Source organism: Salminus brasiliensis, chromosome 14 (genome assembly GCF_030463535.1).
Source record: "Salminus brasiliensis chromosome 14, fSalBra1.hap2, whole genome shotgun sequence".
Taxonomy (NCBI): Eukaryota; Metazoa; Chordata; class Actinopteri; order Characiformes; family Bryconidae; genus Salminus; species Salminus brasiliensis.
Window position 1 is genome coordinate 10,227,814 of NC_132891.1, and position 18,742 is coordinate 10,246,555.

At 40.5% G+C, this 18,742-nt stretch overlaps 1 protein-coding gene across 1 annotated transcript; it reads right to left on the reverse strand.

Annotated features, from left to right (window-relative positions):
• Positions 1 to 234: 234 nt before the first annotated feature.
• On the reverse strand, positions 235 to 18,299 carry clcnk (chloride channel K). The gene is made up of 19 exons (XM_072697204.1): positions 18,143 to 18,299; positions 17,843 to 17,974; positions 17,153 to 17,281; positions 16,769 to 16,908; positions 16,562 to 16,639; positions 15,563 to 15,638; positions 15,281 to 15,406; positions 13,635 to 13,719; positions 13,181 to 13,282; positions 12,248 to 12,332; positions 11,983 to 12,147; positions 10,618 to 10,687; positions 10,377 to 10,484; positions 9,769 to 9,985; positions 9,440 to 9,573; positions 9,083 to 9,153; positions 4,439 to 4,519; positions 2,022 to 2,108; positions 235 to 826 (listed from the first exon to the last, which is right to left on the reverse strand). The coding sequence occupies exons 1-19, from the start codon at positions 18,297 to 18,299 to the stop codon at positions 788 to 790; spliced, it is 2,082 nt and encodes a 693-aa protein (XP_072553305.1). The 3' UTR covers positions 235 to 787.
• Positions 18,300 to 18,742: the final 443 nt, after the last annotated feature.

Below are 18,742 nucleotides of genomic sequence, written 5' to 3' on the forward strand. Positions count from 1 at the left end.
ACATGTGTAAATGCAGATCACTATATAGAGCACTAATAAAGGGAACATAATTTGAAAGGAAGTTAACTACAGTATTTAGAATGGTTCATGAATGTTCTTTAAATGTTCTTTAAAAGGTTCTCTACATTCACATCTCATTTACAAATACAATTCTCTAAAGAACAACTGAATACACACACACAAACACCCTTATAAAACCATATTTGAAAAAATGGGAATTTGGTGCAATGTCTGTTCATACACTTCCTCTTTAGGTTCGCACTGATAAATCGTTTTTTAAGAACATTTGTTATATTTCTGTCTGGGTCACAGACATTCAGTCATAAACAAAATCAGTGTCATCGTTTAGTTGGGTTAGGTTGGCCTGGGGCGTTCATTCTGCGAGACCGATAGCGTGACTGGTGCTGAACGGCTGCTTCATTTAATTACACCTCCCTCATCTCCTCTGTTAGGGCTGGGTACACGTGGCTGATTTTAATAAATCTTTATCACCGGGCCTGCCCTCAGGCCTATAAACAGGACACAGCGAACAGCGAGCCTCCTTAGTCATGGAACCAAATAAAGAGCTCCTACTGTTTCAGTTCCAGGAAGCAGGCTGCTTGCCAGCGACAATCTTCATAGATAAGCTTATTTGCATAGAAGCATATGAACATGATGATGAGAGCAAATCAGTGTTTGAAGATATAGTCTGAGAAGATGATTGCGACCAGCAGAACCGATTCACTGGACTATAAAGGGAAAAACGAATGTATGTCGAACAAATAGGGTTGGTTTATCCATCCAGGCATCAGATCTCTTCAGCCAAAGCCTCGATCATATTCTTCATCTGAAAGAAACACAAAACAGAAATTACTCACTGAGTAATCGTCTGCTTTTAGGAGCCGTGTTTTTGGCATGTTTATTAAAGCAGCATTTTGTGAGAACTGGCATTTCTTGCTCATGGGCTCCCCCTGCAGTGAGGAAGTGAAATTTGCACATTGAGCCACCACTAAAAGACACACTTTACACATACATTTTTTAAGCTAGAAATACAGAACTGGCAACTGAAATGAAAGAAGCATGTGGACTAAGGTGGTACACTGTAATCCCACATGTTGTTTTCACCCACATAAATAAAGACTGTCATATGTGTAACTGGATATCATTTTCATTGGCTCATGGCATCTATTTGCATACTGGGCATGTCTTTCCCCCTCACTCACCATCAATGTGTAGTCATTCCCTGTAGGCTACCTTCTCTTAGGGAAGTGGCTGTGCTTTCTGGAGTGGTTCATGGTGATCTCTGTTAGTTAAAAGCTGTACTTTGCTCACCTGTGGTGCTTAGCCTTATGGCCTTATGCCGTCCTGTAAATTTAATGTGAATGGGTATTAAACATGTGTGGGCTGGGTATATACTAGACATACCCAATAAGCCATGTAATGCTGTGTATTATTGTGATTTTATAAAGGGGATGGGTGTTTTTGGCACAATGCACAGCAAAGTTGGTTGCCTGCGTTTTTTTTACTAGATGTACTTTTTAGAAATGTAAAGTCTATCAGGAAAAGGTTTCAGAAAAAGGTTTTTAATATGCTGCAGCTAACTGGGATTACAACAGTGGCGCATTTATATGAAATTCAGATGTTGGGTGGTGGTCTAGGTATAATGTGTATTTTACAACAGGTCTGAACACAGCTCAGCCACATTATAGGACTGGAGCTATCCGTTTTACAACAATACTTTGGGTTTTGTGATGTCAAATTAATTTTTGCTCATTTTTGCAGCTTCAGTATTATATACAGTCTATGTGGACAGTGCTTTCTACACCAAAACCTAAAATATCAGAAAAGTGAGGACCATTTTTCCATGATATGGAGCCTTCACAAATCTTTTCATGAGCTGTTATTCTGCATGTTTATTAAGCCCAGCCAGTGTAATCAATCACTATGTACTTATCCATAATGTGGTAAGAAGACATGTGTGCATGCATGTGTGTGTGTGTGTGTGTGTGTGTGTATGCATGTCTTTGTTTGCTAGCCCTCACCTCTTCCCATGTGATGACGCCACACAGCTTGCCCTTCTCTGTGACAAACACACGCTGCTCTCTCACCACACTCATGACACAGTGAGCCTGGAAAGAACACACAATTACACACGCTGCATGATTAGCAAGCGGCAAACAGAGGAGTGTAATTACATTACGTTACGCACCCTGTGCAGAACTACGCAAACATCAGAAACCCCCCTCATTAACTTCATTTCCAGTCAAAACAAAGATTAAGTACGTTTTTCTGATTCCTAGGATCAGGGCTGGCCCAAGCCTTTGTGGGGCCCTAGGCAGATTTTCATTTGGGGACCCCTATACCACCACCTCAGCTCCAGATGCTTCATCATTTCATAGAGAGAGAGAGAGATATTGTGCACTATGCTGAAGTGCCCGGGCCTTTACAGACAACCCAAGCGGTGCAAATCCGCATTTGCCCAACGGTGGCAGCAGCTAACAGCAGGAATTGATTAACCTAGTACTGGTGTGCCAACTATCAAAATACATTAATGTAAAAATAGCTTTTACCAGTGTAATACCATTTCGTTTTACTATGATTCAATATTATTTTTAAAATATGTATTTTCTATCATGATATCTTGGTGCTCTAAGGGACCCCCTGTTGGTGTTGGGGCCCTAAGCGGCCATTCCTTCGCGTAATTTGAGTATGCCCTGGGCCGGTATTAAACATATAATTACACAGAATCCTTTACATCTAAACATGCCTACATTCATTTATTCTTCACCTATATTACAGTTTCCATTCTTTTCAGAAGACTCTCTTCCAGTTTGTCCACAAGGAGATGTTTTCACACCTCCAAAATTCAGTCTTAAGGCTAATTTATGCTTAGTGTTAAAAACGGACACGAGTGGAGCCTTCTGCCTGTACTCTGCGTTAATTTCCTCCTTATTTTTGCATGTTCTCTGAAAGCTTACAGAATAGAATAGTACCACTAGAAAACAGGGCCACTGCTATATGGACACGACGAGGAAGAAACATATATATGAAATGTATTGCAGAACTTTTTTGTCTTTTTTGTCGTAAGTACACAACCTCCTCCACAACCTCCTACCATGTTTGTTGTTTTCACTCAGAAAGGTTTTACTCTGAACGGCCCTCTAGTGACTGTATTGCTTAACATCTGTGCTGGCATTATGGACGTGCAGAAGCATGTGGGCAGTCCAGATTACACTGTTTGAAGCAGATGTATTCATATTCATACACACAAGGTAAGTAAAAATGAGTCCATTTGTCCATTGTTCTAAGAACACCACACTGTAAAAAAATACTGAACATTTTAGAGTGAAAAACTGTAAATTCCACAAAACATTACTCCTAAAAAAACTTACCAAAAAATGGCACTGATGTTGGATTTAATCATAAACAAGTTTGTGAACAGAGTCAGCTGTCCCGTTTCAGTAATTTACAGTGGGTTTGAGTGTGAAGTAAAACTCCTTTTCCATTGGTTCCTGGTATCATCTATTTGCATATTGTCCCTACACCCTTCACTCACCGTCAATGTGTAGCCATTCTTTCCCAGCCACCCTACCTTGGGTGCACTGCTAAAATGTTATGCTTATCTGCTAGATGTTGTTGTTAATGGTTGAAAGAGCAGGTAATAGTTTTCCACAAACGTATGAGCGCTTTTGTGGTAGTGTATGTTGGTGAGCTTTCCAGCTTTCACAATAAAGCTTTCTTTCTCACAATAATGTGTGTTAAATGAAACAGTTCTTAAAGGTAGAATTTGCAATGACTTCAAATTTTAAAGTTTTTATTTTGTAGGGTGTGACCTTTGGCAGTTCAATTTGACCAAGTGTTAATTTGTTAACAATGTTTGTTTCCATTTTTAAAATATGATCTTCTTGATCAATTCCACATTCTTTCAGACCTTCAGTGTCGAGTGGTCTTCTCATATTGGAAGGATGTTTTCAGATCTGAAGCGAGAGTGGAGCCTGATTTTCTCCTTAAATGCTGTTAATCTGACGGAAGCGTGTTTGGTGGTCTATTAGGTCTTGCATGGTTGTTAGGGGTTCCAGTTTCTCTATAACTTTGAATATTTTTTCTTTAACTGGATTTTCACTTATTCTCCTGCCAAATGTATTATGTGTGATCAAATCTCCTAAGTAATATGACTAGCTTGTTGATTTTCTGACAGGAAATGAAGTAAACAAAGGGTGGTTTCTGACGTTTGCGCAGTGCTGTATGTAAAACCATTCTTTCTACACTGAATGACCTTAATTCAATTCTGCATGCCAAGTCCATGGTAATAAAATCCATATGATGTATATATACCATCACAATTGCTGCCAAAAATAGAGGATAAACTTGTTGCTGTAATATGTTACATTCATGTGTACACATGATTATAGAACATGTATCTTTCATTATGAGCTACCAGGGAAGAGAAATGCTTTACCTGCTTTACTGTAGTTCCAGTGGAAAGTTGCAGCTTGACTGGTTTAATGGGGCACACATCCTCCAGACTTTTGCACAAAACCTGAACAGAGACAAATGTTTTGAATAACTCAAGAGCAGTGATGGATTTAGATACGGGCAACATGGGCAGACACCCAGGGCGGCAAGTTGCTCGGAATGGCGCAGGGCGCCACTTATAAATATCGGTGTATTTTTCATGTGAATTCAATTGTAGCTATCAACGCAAGACAGAGGCTACACACATGTCTAGCTCTGCTTTGTAAACACCATGACAGTGATTATTCAACACTGCATGACAACACTGAACCAACCACACCAAAACATGTCTTAGAACACAGAATAACACAATACATTTATACATAACAAGACTTAACCAAGTAAACAAGACTTAACCAAACACCTACTAAAAGTTTCTTTCCAACTAGCATATCTCTCAACCACTGACACTGACTGAGTGGCAGCTGTCAGCCAGCCAAGGACAGCTGTTAGTGGCAGTGGCCAATCAGCCACTGGCCGCATTGGTGGCAGCTACCAGTAAACCAGTGGCAGTTTAGAAGACAGCTGCCAATTTGCCTGTGACAGCTGTTAGTGGCAGATGCCAGGTGGCAGAAAGTCAGCGTTTCGAATTTGATTGGATTTAATAAATTTGGGGGGGTTGGAGTAATCACCGTCATGCTGTTAACTAAGCTGACACATAGTCTCAGTGCAGTTATAAGACCCAAGGCTGTTCTGACCTGGCTGGTGTTGATAAGGCCCTTAAGCTTTTGCTAATATGAACTTCAGGGCCACTGGCAGCTGGTTGCAACTGCTTTTGACCAACAAAATCTGCTTAAAGTGTGCAATTGATTGGAATTGGAAGATGGAACAGAGTTTGCTCAGAGTGTATCCATTGATTTCTCATGCAGCGATGGGTGATCAAAGCATCAAGACAGCCTCCATAAACTGACTGTCCCCTCAACTCCACATATTTATTCAGGTCCAAAAGCCACTATTGACAAACTGGCATCTGCAGCTGCCAGTCAGCCAGTGGCAGTTGTAAGCTGCAGTAAGTCAGCATGGCCGGTTTGATTGAAGCTGGATGATGCTTTGGGGTGCCTATAGGAGAACTTATGACATTTTTTAGTTTGTAAGCATTCTTTGTTAAAGTTTAAATCTGTGTTCTAAGAGACATTTTGGTATAGTTGGTTAAGTGTTTTTGGGGAGTTTACAGAAATCACCCTAATGGTGTCAACTAAGCTGAGATATAGTCTCAGGGCTGGGTGGTCTAGTTGTGGTACTAAGACATGTTGATCTTTAAACCACATGGTTCAATAAAAGGACTTAGATCTGCTTAAACAACTCTGCTTTTCTGGGTTGTCATGTATGGGGAAATGGGCCAGATATTGATTCAGGTCTGTAAGCTGCCTCTGATTGATTGGTGTCTACAGCTGCAAATCAGACAGTAGCAACCTAGGTGGCAGCTGTTAGCTGCAGAAGTACTACACAAATTTAGAGGTGCACTATATGTTAGATTTCTTTGTTCCCCCTGATTATGGGATTCCAGCGGGCAGCCCTGAAGTCAAAATACCCAATGTTGCCCTTCACATCTCGCACTTCTCAGACCTTTCCGGACAGTAGCCTGCCTAGTTTACTCTGACCAGGTAAATGGACCCAAATGGTGACCTGATGGTATTGTGGCTTTGTGACACACTTTGTGACACAGGATTTGCATTTAGTTAATGGGAAAGTACTTTGTAAGGAGTAGTAGTTTCTTTATCATTCTTACTGACTGTAAACAACTAAGATATAGTCTCATCTCAGGGCTGTTTTAAACAGTGAGGTTTTTGCACAGGTCTGCATAGTCCAGTTGTGTTACACAGTCTTGTTTCATTAAAAAAAAATTCAATATGTTGCAAAGCTTTGATCTCTGTCATCAATTGTAATGATATGATTTGCTATAGACATGTTAGTTTTATAGTTTGATTTTTATGTGTCTGTGTCCCACTGTTAACATGCCGCTCCTGTCACACAAAACTAAATCTGCCAAAGTTCCAACAAATAGGATCACTGTTAATGAACTGGTGTATAATATTAAACTAGAAGCCCACTGGCAGCTGTTAGAGCACTACCCTGTTCACTCTGGCAAGGTAAATGAACCCAAACGATGACATGACGTTTACTCTGGTTTCTCTGTATACTTGTAAGAACAGTATACTCTGTATACTGTATAACAGTAAGAAACATTACATAAGGTATTATAGAGGCCATGTACACAGTTAAACTTATAGTTAGGAAGAGGAGGGGTGACAGGACAGTACTGTGGAGTACAAGTGATTCCATTATGCTTAAGGATGATTACAGAGTTTACATTTATTAATAATGAATGAGTTTTAGGAGCAGTTGTGTTGCTAAGGCCTGTACATCTTTACTGCGTAGTTCACAGACTAGAATCAGGATGCTCACTCTGACAATGCTAGTGGACCCAAATGATTACATGATGGCATGAGTGCTTCTATGAGGTTTTGGGGAGTGTGTAGGATCCATAAATAAAAAATAAAATAAAATAAATCCTCAAGGCAGAGACAGCTTAGGTAATGGCTGCCAGGCATTTTGTGGTACATAGCAAAAGCATTGTGTTGGATTTCCAGTTTTGATTTCGGAGTGTTTCTCAACACAAGTGTTAAAAGATGACAGAAGCAGCTGTTGTTGTTAAGTTCAATTATTTTTGGCTCTGCCCACTCTCTTCACACCCATTGGCTTCTGGTACCACCTATTTGCATGTTTGGAGTGTCCCCTCTTACTAACCATCATTGTGTTGTCATTCCCACTACGCTACCTTCCCATGGGTATTGACGTGCATCTTTTATGTTAGGGAAACTGCTTGCCCTTAGTATTGCTGGTTGTAGGGGTAAGCATCCACTAATGTACTATTGTAGAATTAAACTATGAGCTTTTGTGTAGATGTTGAATGTGAATATGCTAATTAGTAAGAATATTTAGTATAAAGTGTCAGAAGCTGGCTTAGTTAAACATGCTTGTCTGAGTAGAAGCAAATACTATGCTAGCAAAGTTATAAAATATATATACTCTCAGTGAGATAGAATCAATGCTGGGTGAGTGTTAAAATAACTTTTCAAGAGCTATAAGTAACTGATATGATGTGTAAAACAGCTCTGTTTTAACCAAAGTTACTTTTCTAACACTGAGTGTTAAAATAAACTCTAGCCAGTGAGAATTATACTGTATTAACACTTACAGAGTTGAGTTAACACTGGCGAGTTTGCTGTGTAGGTGTTAGTGGCAGTGAGTCAGCACTGCAGATTTGGTTGGAGTTGGGGTACAGAACTGAGTTCATGCCCGTCCATGGCCTTTTCAAGCAGCAGTGAGTAATCAAATGCAACAAGACACTTTTTAATGTGGTTGGTTTAGTGTTTTGGGAAGTTTTGAGTAATCACCGTTGGGGTGTTAACCACCAATATAGCCTTAAGGCTGTTTTATGCAGCAAGATGTCTTACAGCTTTAGGTAATCTAGTTGTGTTGTGAAGTCTTGCCTGTAGCTTTTGAGATGTTGTAAAGCATTGAATGCGGTGTCTCTGCTGTCAAATACAATGATATGTTTAATGTCTAAGGACAAGTCTTTTTTACAATGTGGTTTTTGTGTGGTTGTGTCTTACTGTTAACGTGCTGCTCATATCACCCAAAACTCAACCAGCCTCTTGTGGGCGTTTTGAGTAATCAATGTCATGGTGTCAACTAAGCTGAGAATAAATATATAGTAATGATCCAGATATTCACTCACGTCAACAGACTACCACCACTAACAGACATGTATCTGTAGCTGCTAGTTGCCAGGGACCGCTTAGGTAGTGGCTGCCAGTCAGTTAGTGGTACAGAGCAAAAACACCCGTGTTAAATTTCCAGTTTAACTTCAGAGTTGGTCTAAAGGTTCTTTATGAATTTAAATATTTAAATATTTTAGACTCCGTCCACACTCCGCACACCCATTGGCTTCTGGCACCACCTATTTGCATGCTGGGTGTGTCCCCTCACTCCACTGCTTACTAACCATCATTGTGTTGTCATTCCCACTAGGTTACCCCCCCCCCATGGGTGTTACTGTCTTATTTATATTTTAGTGAAACTGGTTGGTCTTAACAGTGACATCTGTAGAGAGATGTTTTCTCAGCATGTGAGTATCCACTGATGTGCTGTTGTAGAATTTAACCATAATTTTCTGTGAAGGTAGTGGTGGGTAATTAGTAAAAACATAAAATATTAAGTGGCTGGAGCTGATTTACTTAAATATACTGTTAAATACTTGTTTATATACTTGTTAAATTGTTAAATACTTGTATATATATATATATATATATAACATTAAACAAGCAACCATCACATGAAACAACACTACTCAGCTAAGAGAAGGTACCTGGGGGGAATGATTACACACTGATGGTGACTGAGAGTGCAGAACTCTATTATATTATATATATATATAATATTTGTACTTTTTTTAATGATATTATTGTTTGGATAACAAAGTTTGTTAAATCTAAAAAACCCTGTCTAGTCTGCCTACATTGGTCCCCCTCCTCTCATCAAATCAAATCTGCAGCCTTGTTCAGCACAGTTGTGTCACAGTTACCTCATTTTGGTTTTCAACCAAAAAGGCCTGCAGTTGTTCTCTGGTCACTGTTCCCAGAAGAGATGAGGATTCTGTGGAGACAGGAGAGAGCAGGTGATTGCCACAGATAAGCCCAGCTTCAGGCTTGTTAGTCAGAATCAATGCTCCCTAAGGTAAATGAAACATGCATTGTCCTTCGGTAGCAAGTCTATATTGAGAGTGCTGTCTTGACTATTGCTGCTGGTGGTTTAATTTGGTCTCTTGGCCCTTTCCCCCCTTGTTTACCCGTTCCTTCTGTTGTGGCAGTGCCACAGTGTGCTGTGACTGCCATTTCAAATTTCAGTTAACAGGGCAGTAGCAGAGCTGGGTCAGACTCACCGTGAGTGTCCACTACAGGGAACTCGGATTCAGCGCTGTTGTTCAGAACATGCTGCACTCCTGCTACTTTCTCGCCTCGCTGTAGCACAGCCCCTGCTGGTGCCACGAAGGGTCCAATCTGGACCGAGGACAGCCTGCAGGAGGTTATTCACAATCCCAGTAACAAAGCAGCAAAAACATTAGATTTCCTCAGTGGACAGTATCGATTTATCCCTGAAGAACCATCTGCACTCAATGATCTTTAGATACAAAAAAGAAACACATGAGCCACAGAACGAGCTGAGCTGAGCTGAGCTGAGCTGAGCTGAGCTGCTCTTAGGAGAACTTACTTTGGACAGGCCCTGATGAGAGACGGCAGGTGTGGTAGTTTCTTAACCAGAGATATGCCATCATAGAAGGACGGCTGATGCTTTGAGCGCGACACTGCATTGGACATCAGAGTGGCTATCAGAATGGGCACAACGTGAGTAGACTGACCAGTCAGCTCCAGAGCACAGAGAGCTGGCGAGAGAGTGTGCGTCACAGCTCCAGCGAAAGCTGCTGCTCCTACACACACAAAGAAACACAAACACACAAAGCAGACCTTCAGGACACTCTTAAAAAAATAAAGATGCTTCAAAGGGTTCCTTAAGCGAGGCCACAAAAGAGCCACCTTTGGTTCCTTAAAGGACCATGTTTGCAATAGAGATGTTGCAATCTTTACATCATATGAGTGTTCTGGAGACCTTTAGAATGTTCTTTACACTAACACATCTCATTACAAACATCCTTAAGGAATGTCCTTAAGGAACCAAAGCTGCTTCTTCTATGGCATCGCTCATAGAATATTTCCAGCACCATTATTTGTACAAGAGTGCAGAACAGTGCAACCCTGAGATACGGGCATTCTGTCGAATCTCTACCTGCAGTAAGATAAGAGGATAAATTGTTTGTTTACCCACTAAAGCGTAGCCCCCTGGGTTTATCACGCTCAGAGTCTCTGTTGAGATTCCATTTGGGAACAGATAGGCCAATCCTTCACCCAGAAAGCGGCCTAAAGCGGCACCTTCAATAGAGATTGGCAACATTTTCAACAAGTCTCAGCAGCTTTTAAGGTTCAATTTACATAGTTTCATCAAGGCACTCCATTCACAACAACACTGCTTTTGATTCTGCATGACACATCTCAGGTGACTTACCATAAATAAAGACAGGCATGAAGTAGCCGGCAGGCAAAGGCAAGGTGCAGGCCAAGACCAGTAGCCAAAGCTAGTGCAGAGAGATCAGAGACAATAAAACTATTTCCTTCAAACTGAACAGGATATTTTGTACACAGCAAAATCCCCAGAGTTGGATCAACGCCAGTGTCCATTTGCGTCTGACTGGACTTAAATGAGATGAGCTGTGGGTGTCAACTCTGGCACTGGGGAATTTGCTGTGTACAAAGAGATTAAAATCAGTATTGGAGAGAGGAGTGAATGGTAATTACCATATAACAGACTCATTATTAAGTCTGAGGAGCATTCATCAGAATGCTGTGCAGTGATTTGCTTGTCTTAATGGAGGCTTGCTTTGTGAATCTTTCTAGCCGAGCTGTGTTAATTGTAACGACCTAATTAATGACCTGGTTTAAACTGAGTAGAACGATTGTTTAATCTGCTTCATAGTCATTTGAAAAGTACATTAGTACTACCAGATATGTGCCGATGTTCAGTAATAAGATATGATGTAATGTTAAACATATGCAGTGTCGTTATCATGGACAAATCAAATATATGATGCCAAATAAGACATTACATTAACACATTATAACCTGCTTAATACTTAAATTCCATAAATTGCAAGTTTGAGCCACACTCAAAACAAATTCTTTAAAACAATTGAAAACACAGCATAGTTCTGCATAAGTGGTCAGTATAGCATGCAGCCATGCTAAACAGCAAGAGAAAATGAAGCTATTTGACCCTACAGCCTTCATCACTGACAAGCAACTACAACATTAACATCAAGTAACAGATTGTGGAAGGTAGCCTAATGCGAAATGACTGCACGCTGATAGTGAGTGAGGAGGAGGAGGAAGGAAAGGGGGGGGGGGGGGGTAGATACACTCAGTATCCAAATAGATAGTGCCAGGAGCCAATGGGAAAAGTGTGAGTGCTAACCATTGCATACTGGGAACATCCCACAAGCCCTGCCATTTTGGAGATGCACAAACCCAGTCGTCTAGACGGCACAATCTGGCCCTTATGAAAATTGCTTATGTTTTGTGTGCTTTAACACTTCAGCTTGAAGAATTGACTGTTGTTTGCTGTCTAATATACACATCTCTCGTTTCCACATGTGCTGCTGTAATCAGATCATTGTTGTTATTTAGTTGGCTTGTCTGTGTATTTCAAATAGGATATTCAGAACACTTCTAAAAGCTTGGTTTCCATGTATGGACTAGAGACTGAACTGTAGCTTATAATAATTTAACACTGCACACACTGCACCTAACTCTCATAATACAAAGAAGGAAATGTCCCCTTTAATCACATTCTTAAATGTTGTCCACCTAATGTCACCTTAAGAAGTAGAAAGCAGCCAAGGGTTTGATAAACACTGCTTCCAGGAGGACTCCATTCCTGCCAAAGCGACTGTTGAGATTCTTCCAGCAGTGTGGCATTATGGGAAATGGAGTTCCACTGAGCGTTGTCTAGCAAGGAGGAAAGTAGCTGCCTCATTGTAAGCTGTGACAGAGAAAACAAAGAATTACACGATGAAAAGATGACTACATGCTCAGTACTATAAGACAATGTTGATTCTTTATTAAAATTGTTAAATCCTCACCTGGGAAGCCATGTAGGATCCTGTAGAGTGAGGGAAGGTCACTAAGGCCAGGAGGAACGCTACAATTCCTGAATACAATGTTTTCCTGAATAATGACCCACAAAATTCTGCAGTTACTGAAGCCAGTCTACACTGTAGAACCTACATGCACCTAATTTAAATACTACATACATTTGGGATCACTTAAGAGAATTAAACCAAACCAGCTCAAACATGAATGGTTGAGACACACACTCAAAGTTCATTTATGGCATATTTTGAGTTATGGTGAGTTGATTCAGTTGAATTAGACTAACTGAGTGAACTGAGTTGTTTTCAATGAAATATGCTAATCTTCAGGCTGTGTGTTATGTATAAGCAGAGCAACCTTGATGAGTAAAATCCACTCGTTTTTAATTGGTTCCTGGCACCATTTATTTGCATACTGGGCATGTCTTTCCTTCTTGCTCACCATCAGTGTATAGTCAATCACTTCCTTTCCAATGCCTTCCTTTGAGTGCTATTCTGTTATAATGCTTTATTTTATTTTATTTTATTTTATTTTATTTTTTGGACCCCACTGTTGTGGGTTAAAAGAGCACATTGTCATTGTTAACTGCTGCGTGTAGCTGTTTGTGGATTGAATACTGCATTATTCATTTTTAATAATAATTAATCATAATTAAACTTTAAATTTGAAGTAAAATCCATTTAAAAAAAACATTTGAATTTCTTCAACACAGCTACACTTATTTAAGGCAACGCACTGCCTCAACATTGTTAAGCTAGGTGAACTTTCCTATCTTACAGTGTAATATGGTCTCCTATAGAAGCCCCTGTTTATCATCAAAATCCTGTAAGATTAGCCTGGGCTAGTGTGTATGTCATTGAAAGGCTCTTTAATCATATCCATTCCACAACCCGATTAGCAGTATAGATCTATTCGCTGCTTACTCTGTCGCCATAAACCTGCTGATGAGTTTGTTTGCCCGGACAAATCGCAGAATACACCGATGGCTGAATAAGTAAACACAGCTCACTGCTCCGCACAGCAGTCTGCACAGAGCAAGAGAAAAGAGACAGAGAGCAAGAGATTAGCTCGAACTAATGAATAATAATTACAGTTTGAATGAAGCCCAGAGGCCTGGGTTATGAGTCACTATCAGACAATTAAAGAACAAGAAAAGGATATTGTGTTCGCAAGCCTGCATGTTAAATTCATGATTACATTATTAAAGCCTGGTCATGGCACAGAAGAGCACCAAGCAGATTATATGTATTACACATGTTGCGTAGGTCTATATGTTCTATAGCTTCCTTCAAACCATAAAGATCGGCAGTCGTGGGAGGTCAATGATTATAGTAAAAAGGTTGCAGTAGTCTGTACTTGAACTCAATATTAACTTACCCAAGGAAAGCAAAAAAAGGTATTTCAGGGGGCTGGTATGGGATCTCAGTGGGGAAACGGGTCTTAAACAAGGCTTTCACTGTTTCTGAAAGCACAGAACAGACATGTGGGCAGGTGGATAACAATTCCGCTATTTACTCCTTCTTTTTGTGTATCATTTCATTCTAGCTACTGCTACTCAGACTGGCCTTCAAGCTTATTAGCATTTTCTTTTAGCAACACTATACTGTTTTTACCCACCAAACCTCGGTTTCTACATTACTAGATGATCAAACATTCTTGGAGGTACCAAGGAAGTTCTAAAGCAAGGGCCTTATGGGAAGGAGGAGTCATAAAAAGCAAAAATCAACCCCCTTGTAAAACTGCCAGCCACTCACTGCAAGCAATATCTCCAGCACCTAATGAACACATATCATGTCCAGACTCACTATTCATTTTTTCTGAAGATGGCACTCGTCGTTCTTGTGTTCTGCTGGTATAATCAGGGTACTCCGTAACCAGATTCCTGGCTTTGTTTGCTAGAACCTTGAGACAGATTGCTCACTAAAACTGAATCTAATGTAGTCATCACTGCACTTAACAGTTAGTTCAATCATTTTAATCATTTATTTGACTCAAATCAAAGTGTATTTTGTCTATTGGAGGTCAATGGACCCCACATTTGAGAACCAAGGGTACAGAACCAAGACTTTTTTTCTTCACTACAAAGTAAATACATCAGCACAACTGCCTTTATAACCTTATAAAAGTCTGCTAACGATCATTCGACCACTGTCTGCAGAAAAACACTGCTATAGCCTTTATTTTGCTAGGCTATTTGTATTTTTACTGAGGTCACTGATTGAAGATAACACTTGCTGTGAGCACGCTCTACCCACCTCTGCTGCATCTCTTTATATCCTCACATATATTTATTTGACGGAGCACAAGCTCTTATCACATTTAGAGAGTATAAAATCCACTGATAGTGCTACTAACAGTGCCTATTAGTTTTTTCTAAAGCTTATACTCCTCATTCTTTTGTTTTGCTAATCAGTGTACTTTGTAACCACATGTCTGGCCTCGTTTGTTAGAACCTTGAGACAGATTACTGGTGCACTGTCAAGGTTCTCCTTACAACCAAAAATGAAGAAAAATTTCATCACTGTACTAAAGTGTAGTTAATTTTGAGAAATTAACTTTTTTTTTTTACTTTTTTTTTTTTTAAGGTTTTTTGTTGGCTATTGGCCTGTCCCTGAACCCTATGTTTGAGAACCATGATTTTCTACACTCTTTTTAAAGCAAAGGACTTCAGAAAGCGTTAAGGCCTTTTTTTTCTTGTGCTAAAAAATAAAGAAAACTTTTAGCCTATAACCTTTGGCATTACTATAGCATGCTGTCTGCTAGGCTACTGTACTTTCACTTAAGTCACTTGAGTATGTGTTTAGGCTCCTCTATCCACCTCTGCTCTTACATTTTACATGAACCCATAACTAGTGAACTCAAACTGTCCAGCAGCAGCTATAAATCCAATAAGGCAGTCAACTGTTACTTCTCCTTTTCCATTAGGCCCTCAGGCTCAGGCCTCAATAATTTGGGACTTAAGTAAGGGGTAGATCTGTCTAGTCCATCAGGGGGCACTGTGAGCACCGGGCTGCTTTCTTTACCTTGCTCTCCACTGCAGACTGCCAGCAGACGGTAAGTAAAGGCTCCACAGACCGCAGCGAAGAAGCACGGACAGTAATCTCTCACTGAGTAGTGGCTGCCCATTACCTCTATACTGAAGAGCACTCCTGAGCGGGAGAGATGGGGAGAGGGGTAATAGAATGGAGGGAGGAGGGGGTAGGGTCGATTTTGAGGCTGTCAGTGAGGCTGATGCACAGATGAGATACAGCAAAGCGAGATGAGAATTTGCTACTCTGTGGATGCCATGGTGATGGCCAGCTCACCGCTGATTGGAGCACCAAAACAGCTCGCCACGCCCACTGCCGACGCCACTACCAGCATGTCTCCTTGAGTTCTCCTCTGAGCATAAAGAGTTATTAGCATAATCACTGCACTGCTACAGTCTGAGCTTCATCAGGGAAAACAGCAGGGGAGTAAATGCACACTTAATCCAATTTAGTCATATCTTCTGCATGTATTTCTGTATATTGTTGTTTCCAATTTACAGTCATAACATTAAAACCAGGTGACATAACAAGAGAATAACATCCTAACGGTTAAGAGATGGGATATATGTTACATACTAGGCAGTGAGTGATCAGTCAGTTCGTAAAGTTGACATGCTGGAAGAAGACAAAATGGGAAAGTGAGGGCCTAGATTGTGATGGCTAGACAATCAGGTCAGAGCATCTCCAAGTCTTGTGGGGTGTTCCTGGTATTCAGTGGTCAGTACCTAGCAAAAGGTGGGATAACCAGTGAACTGGGTGACAGGGTTATGGTGCTCAAAGCTCAATAATGTGATCCATGGAGGCCCTACCTCACAACTAAGGGTGCTACAGAGGGTTCTTATAGCCATGCCATAGATGAGCCATTTTTGGTTCCATGAGGAACCCTTTTTTGTAAAAGAGCTGTGAATATGAAGAAGCTTTTAAACATTTTAGGAAGTTGGTGTAAATGTTCTTTAGCTATTTATAGGTTCTTCACATTCTCAGCTTGTTTACAAAAATGTTCCTCTATGGCATTCCCCAAAGAACCCTTTGTAGCACTTATACATATATTTTTTAATCCTAGAGGACTTAAATGATCTGCTGCCAGATATCATAGGATACCTTCAGAGACCTTGTGAGTCCATGCCTCTAAGGCTCAGAGCTGTTTGGGGGCATGAAGAGGGGGCCTACACAATATTAGGCAAGTGGTTTTAATGTTACAGCTGATTGGTGTATGTACAGTTTTCTTAGGGGTTATATGTTGAATATGTTAGGACACTTGGGTAAGTGGGGTACCTGTTTTGTGCCACAAGCAGAGGCATACAGACGGTGCAAGTATGCTCCCACCATGTTAGACAGATGGACAAATGGACCCTGTGGAGGATACTGATTATCAGAGAGGCCAGAATAAGCCGAACGTTCAAATTAGCAGAACTGAATTGCTCTGAACTGCTATGGGCTACTCAGCAGCCATCACATCACTTCACATCAATTATGTCTTACCACTTTTCCAAGGAACACAGTGCTACCTGCAGACAGTGTACAGATCAGACCCACGAGTTTAGCAAACAGATTAGACAGAGACAGGTAGTCTGGCAGCTGTACACCTGACAGAATCGTCCTCATTTCAGGCAGACCTGAACCTGAGTCAGACACACAGATGGAGAAAAGATAAACAGCATGTGTCTTACTGCAAAAGCTTCACTTCTTAATATTTATTCATATATCTACTACTAGATCATTTGCATGGGAAGCCCATAAAGTGGTTAGTGTAGTGTAGCAGGTAACAACACAGCCTTCCCTGTGGCAGATTAGGGTTTGATTCCCTACCTGTGATGCCCTGGATAAGAGCATCATGAATGTAAAATGAGGTTAACAACATGAAACCTGCAGACTGGGGGCAGATGCTGTGAGAGAAGCTGGTTGAGAGAGCACAGAGGCAGGCTGGGTACAGCGTCCAGCACAGGAACTGCAGCAGGATGTGACCCTCCAGACAGCTGTAGAGCCAGTGGTGGGCTAGCATACAACGATAAGATAATACAGTTTTAGATAAGAGTAGCCATCTAAATTCACCACTCAATTCATAAAATATACTAAAATATACACTATATGTCCAAATGTTTGTGGACACCCCTTCTAATGAAGGCACTCTACGTCTACACTGCTTGTTCAGTCCCTGTAGATAAGTTTAGCCAATAGAAAAGGACTCTCTGTAGCAGAAAAACATGAAACGATTTGCACCATGCCTATACTAAAAAAAAAAGATAATTTGCATATTTGAAAAATACTCTTTAATAATTAAAATGATTTGTTACACCTACTTAATATTAGTTTATCTCTGTTGTTAATTTAGTTAGAATCAACTGTGAATCTACCCTAGAATCAGTCTTGTGCACAGAAGGCACAGTAACAAAGACAGCCAAATATAGAAATAATTAAATACATGAAAACTGGGGATATGGGCCCTTAATTGATGCTTTTTAAAAAATATATAATGAATTGAATAAATAATATTAATAACTGTCTTTGCTCCAGAAGTCATGACAACCCAAGTTGTGGTTTCCAGATCCAGCTTACCTTTCAAGAGCTTGGCCACAGTCAGGTCCATTGAGAAACTCATGAGAGCCATAAGAACTCCCAAAGCAGCATAACAGTACCACTCCAGTCCAGCTAGACAGAGCATAGCATTCTGCACACGTATGGCACAGCCTGTTCAATAGAGGTAAATGACACTGATGTGTTCACACTGAGTCTGAGTGTAACGTGAAGATTAGGGCTATTGACAGATAGAAGGGTCTCAGAGTCATCAATGGCTAGCTGAGTGCAATGAAGACAGGGAGGAAAATTACAGCTGGGATTCTTAAAATCAGACTTCACCTCTGATCCGTGATCGGGCAGACCGCCATGGTTTCCAAGGGCGCTCATTAGAGATAATTAACTTGTCCTGTGCGGTTTCTGACTGTGAGCTGGCTTGCTGTGCACCATGTTGTTTATTTTCATCAAGGCTGGGGTAGCTTACATAAACCTGCTCCATTGTCTAGGGGCATATTACAGCATTACTACACTCATTAAAGGAAAACAATATTTGGATCATAACCCAAAAACCTACTGGAGACTTTATATAAGGGTTATATAAGAGAGAGCTTACCTTTGCAAGCAGCCTGTTCAGTCCTACATGGAATGATGGTATAGTCTGAACGAAATTCACAAACCATAGCCACTCCCTAAGATCTGGAAAGAACTAGAAAAAAACATAAAGCTAGTTTAGCTCTAACTTATTAACAGTGTTGTTGTCCTTTCTTGTTATTGCCCCAGGGCATGCACTGGGTTGGAACACAGGGAGAATTAGCTTCCCTTGATTTGTTTTCAGTTACATTCATTCTGATCCTCTAATTGTCATTCAGACACCAGCTTCTCCTGGCCTTTTAGATGTTTAATTAGAGGCCGAATGGAGTCTGAACACTGAAGCGACGGGGT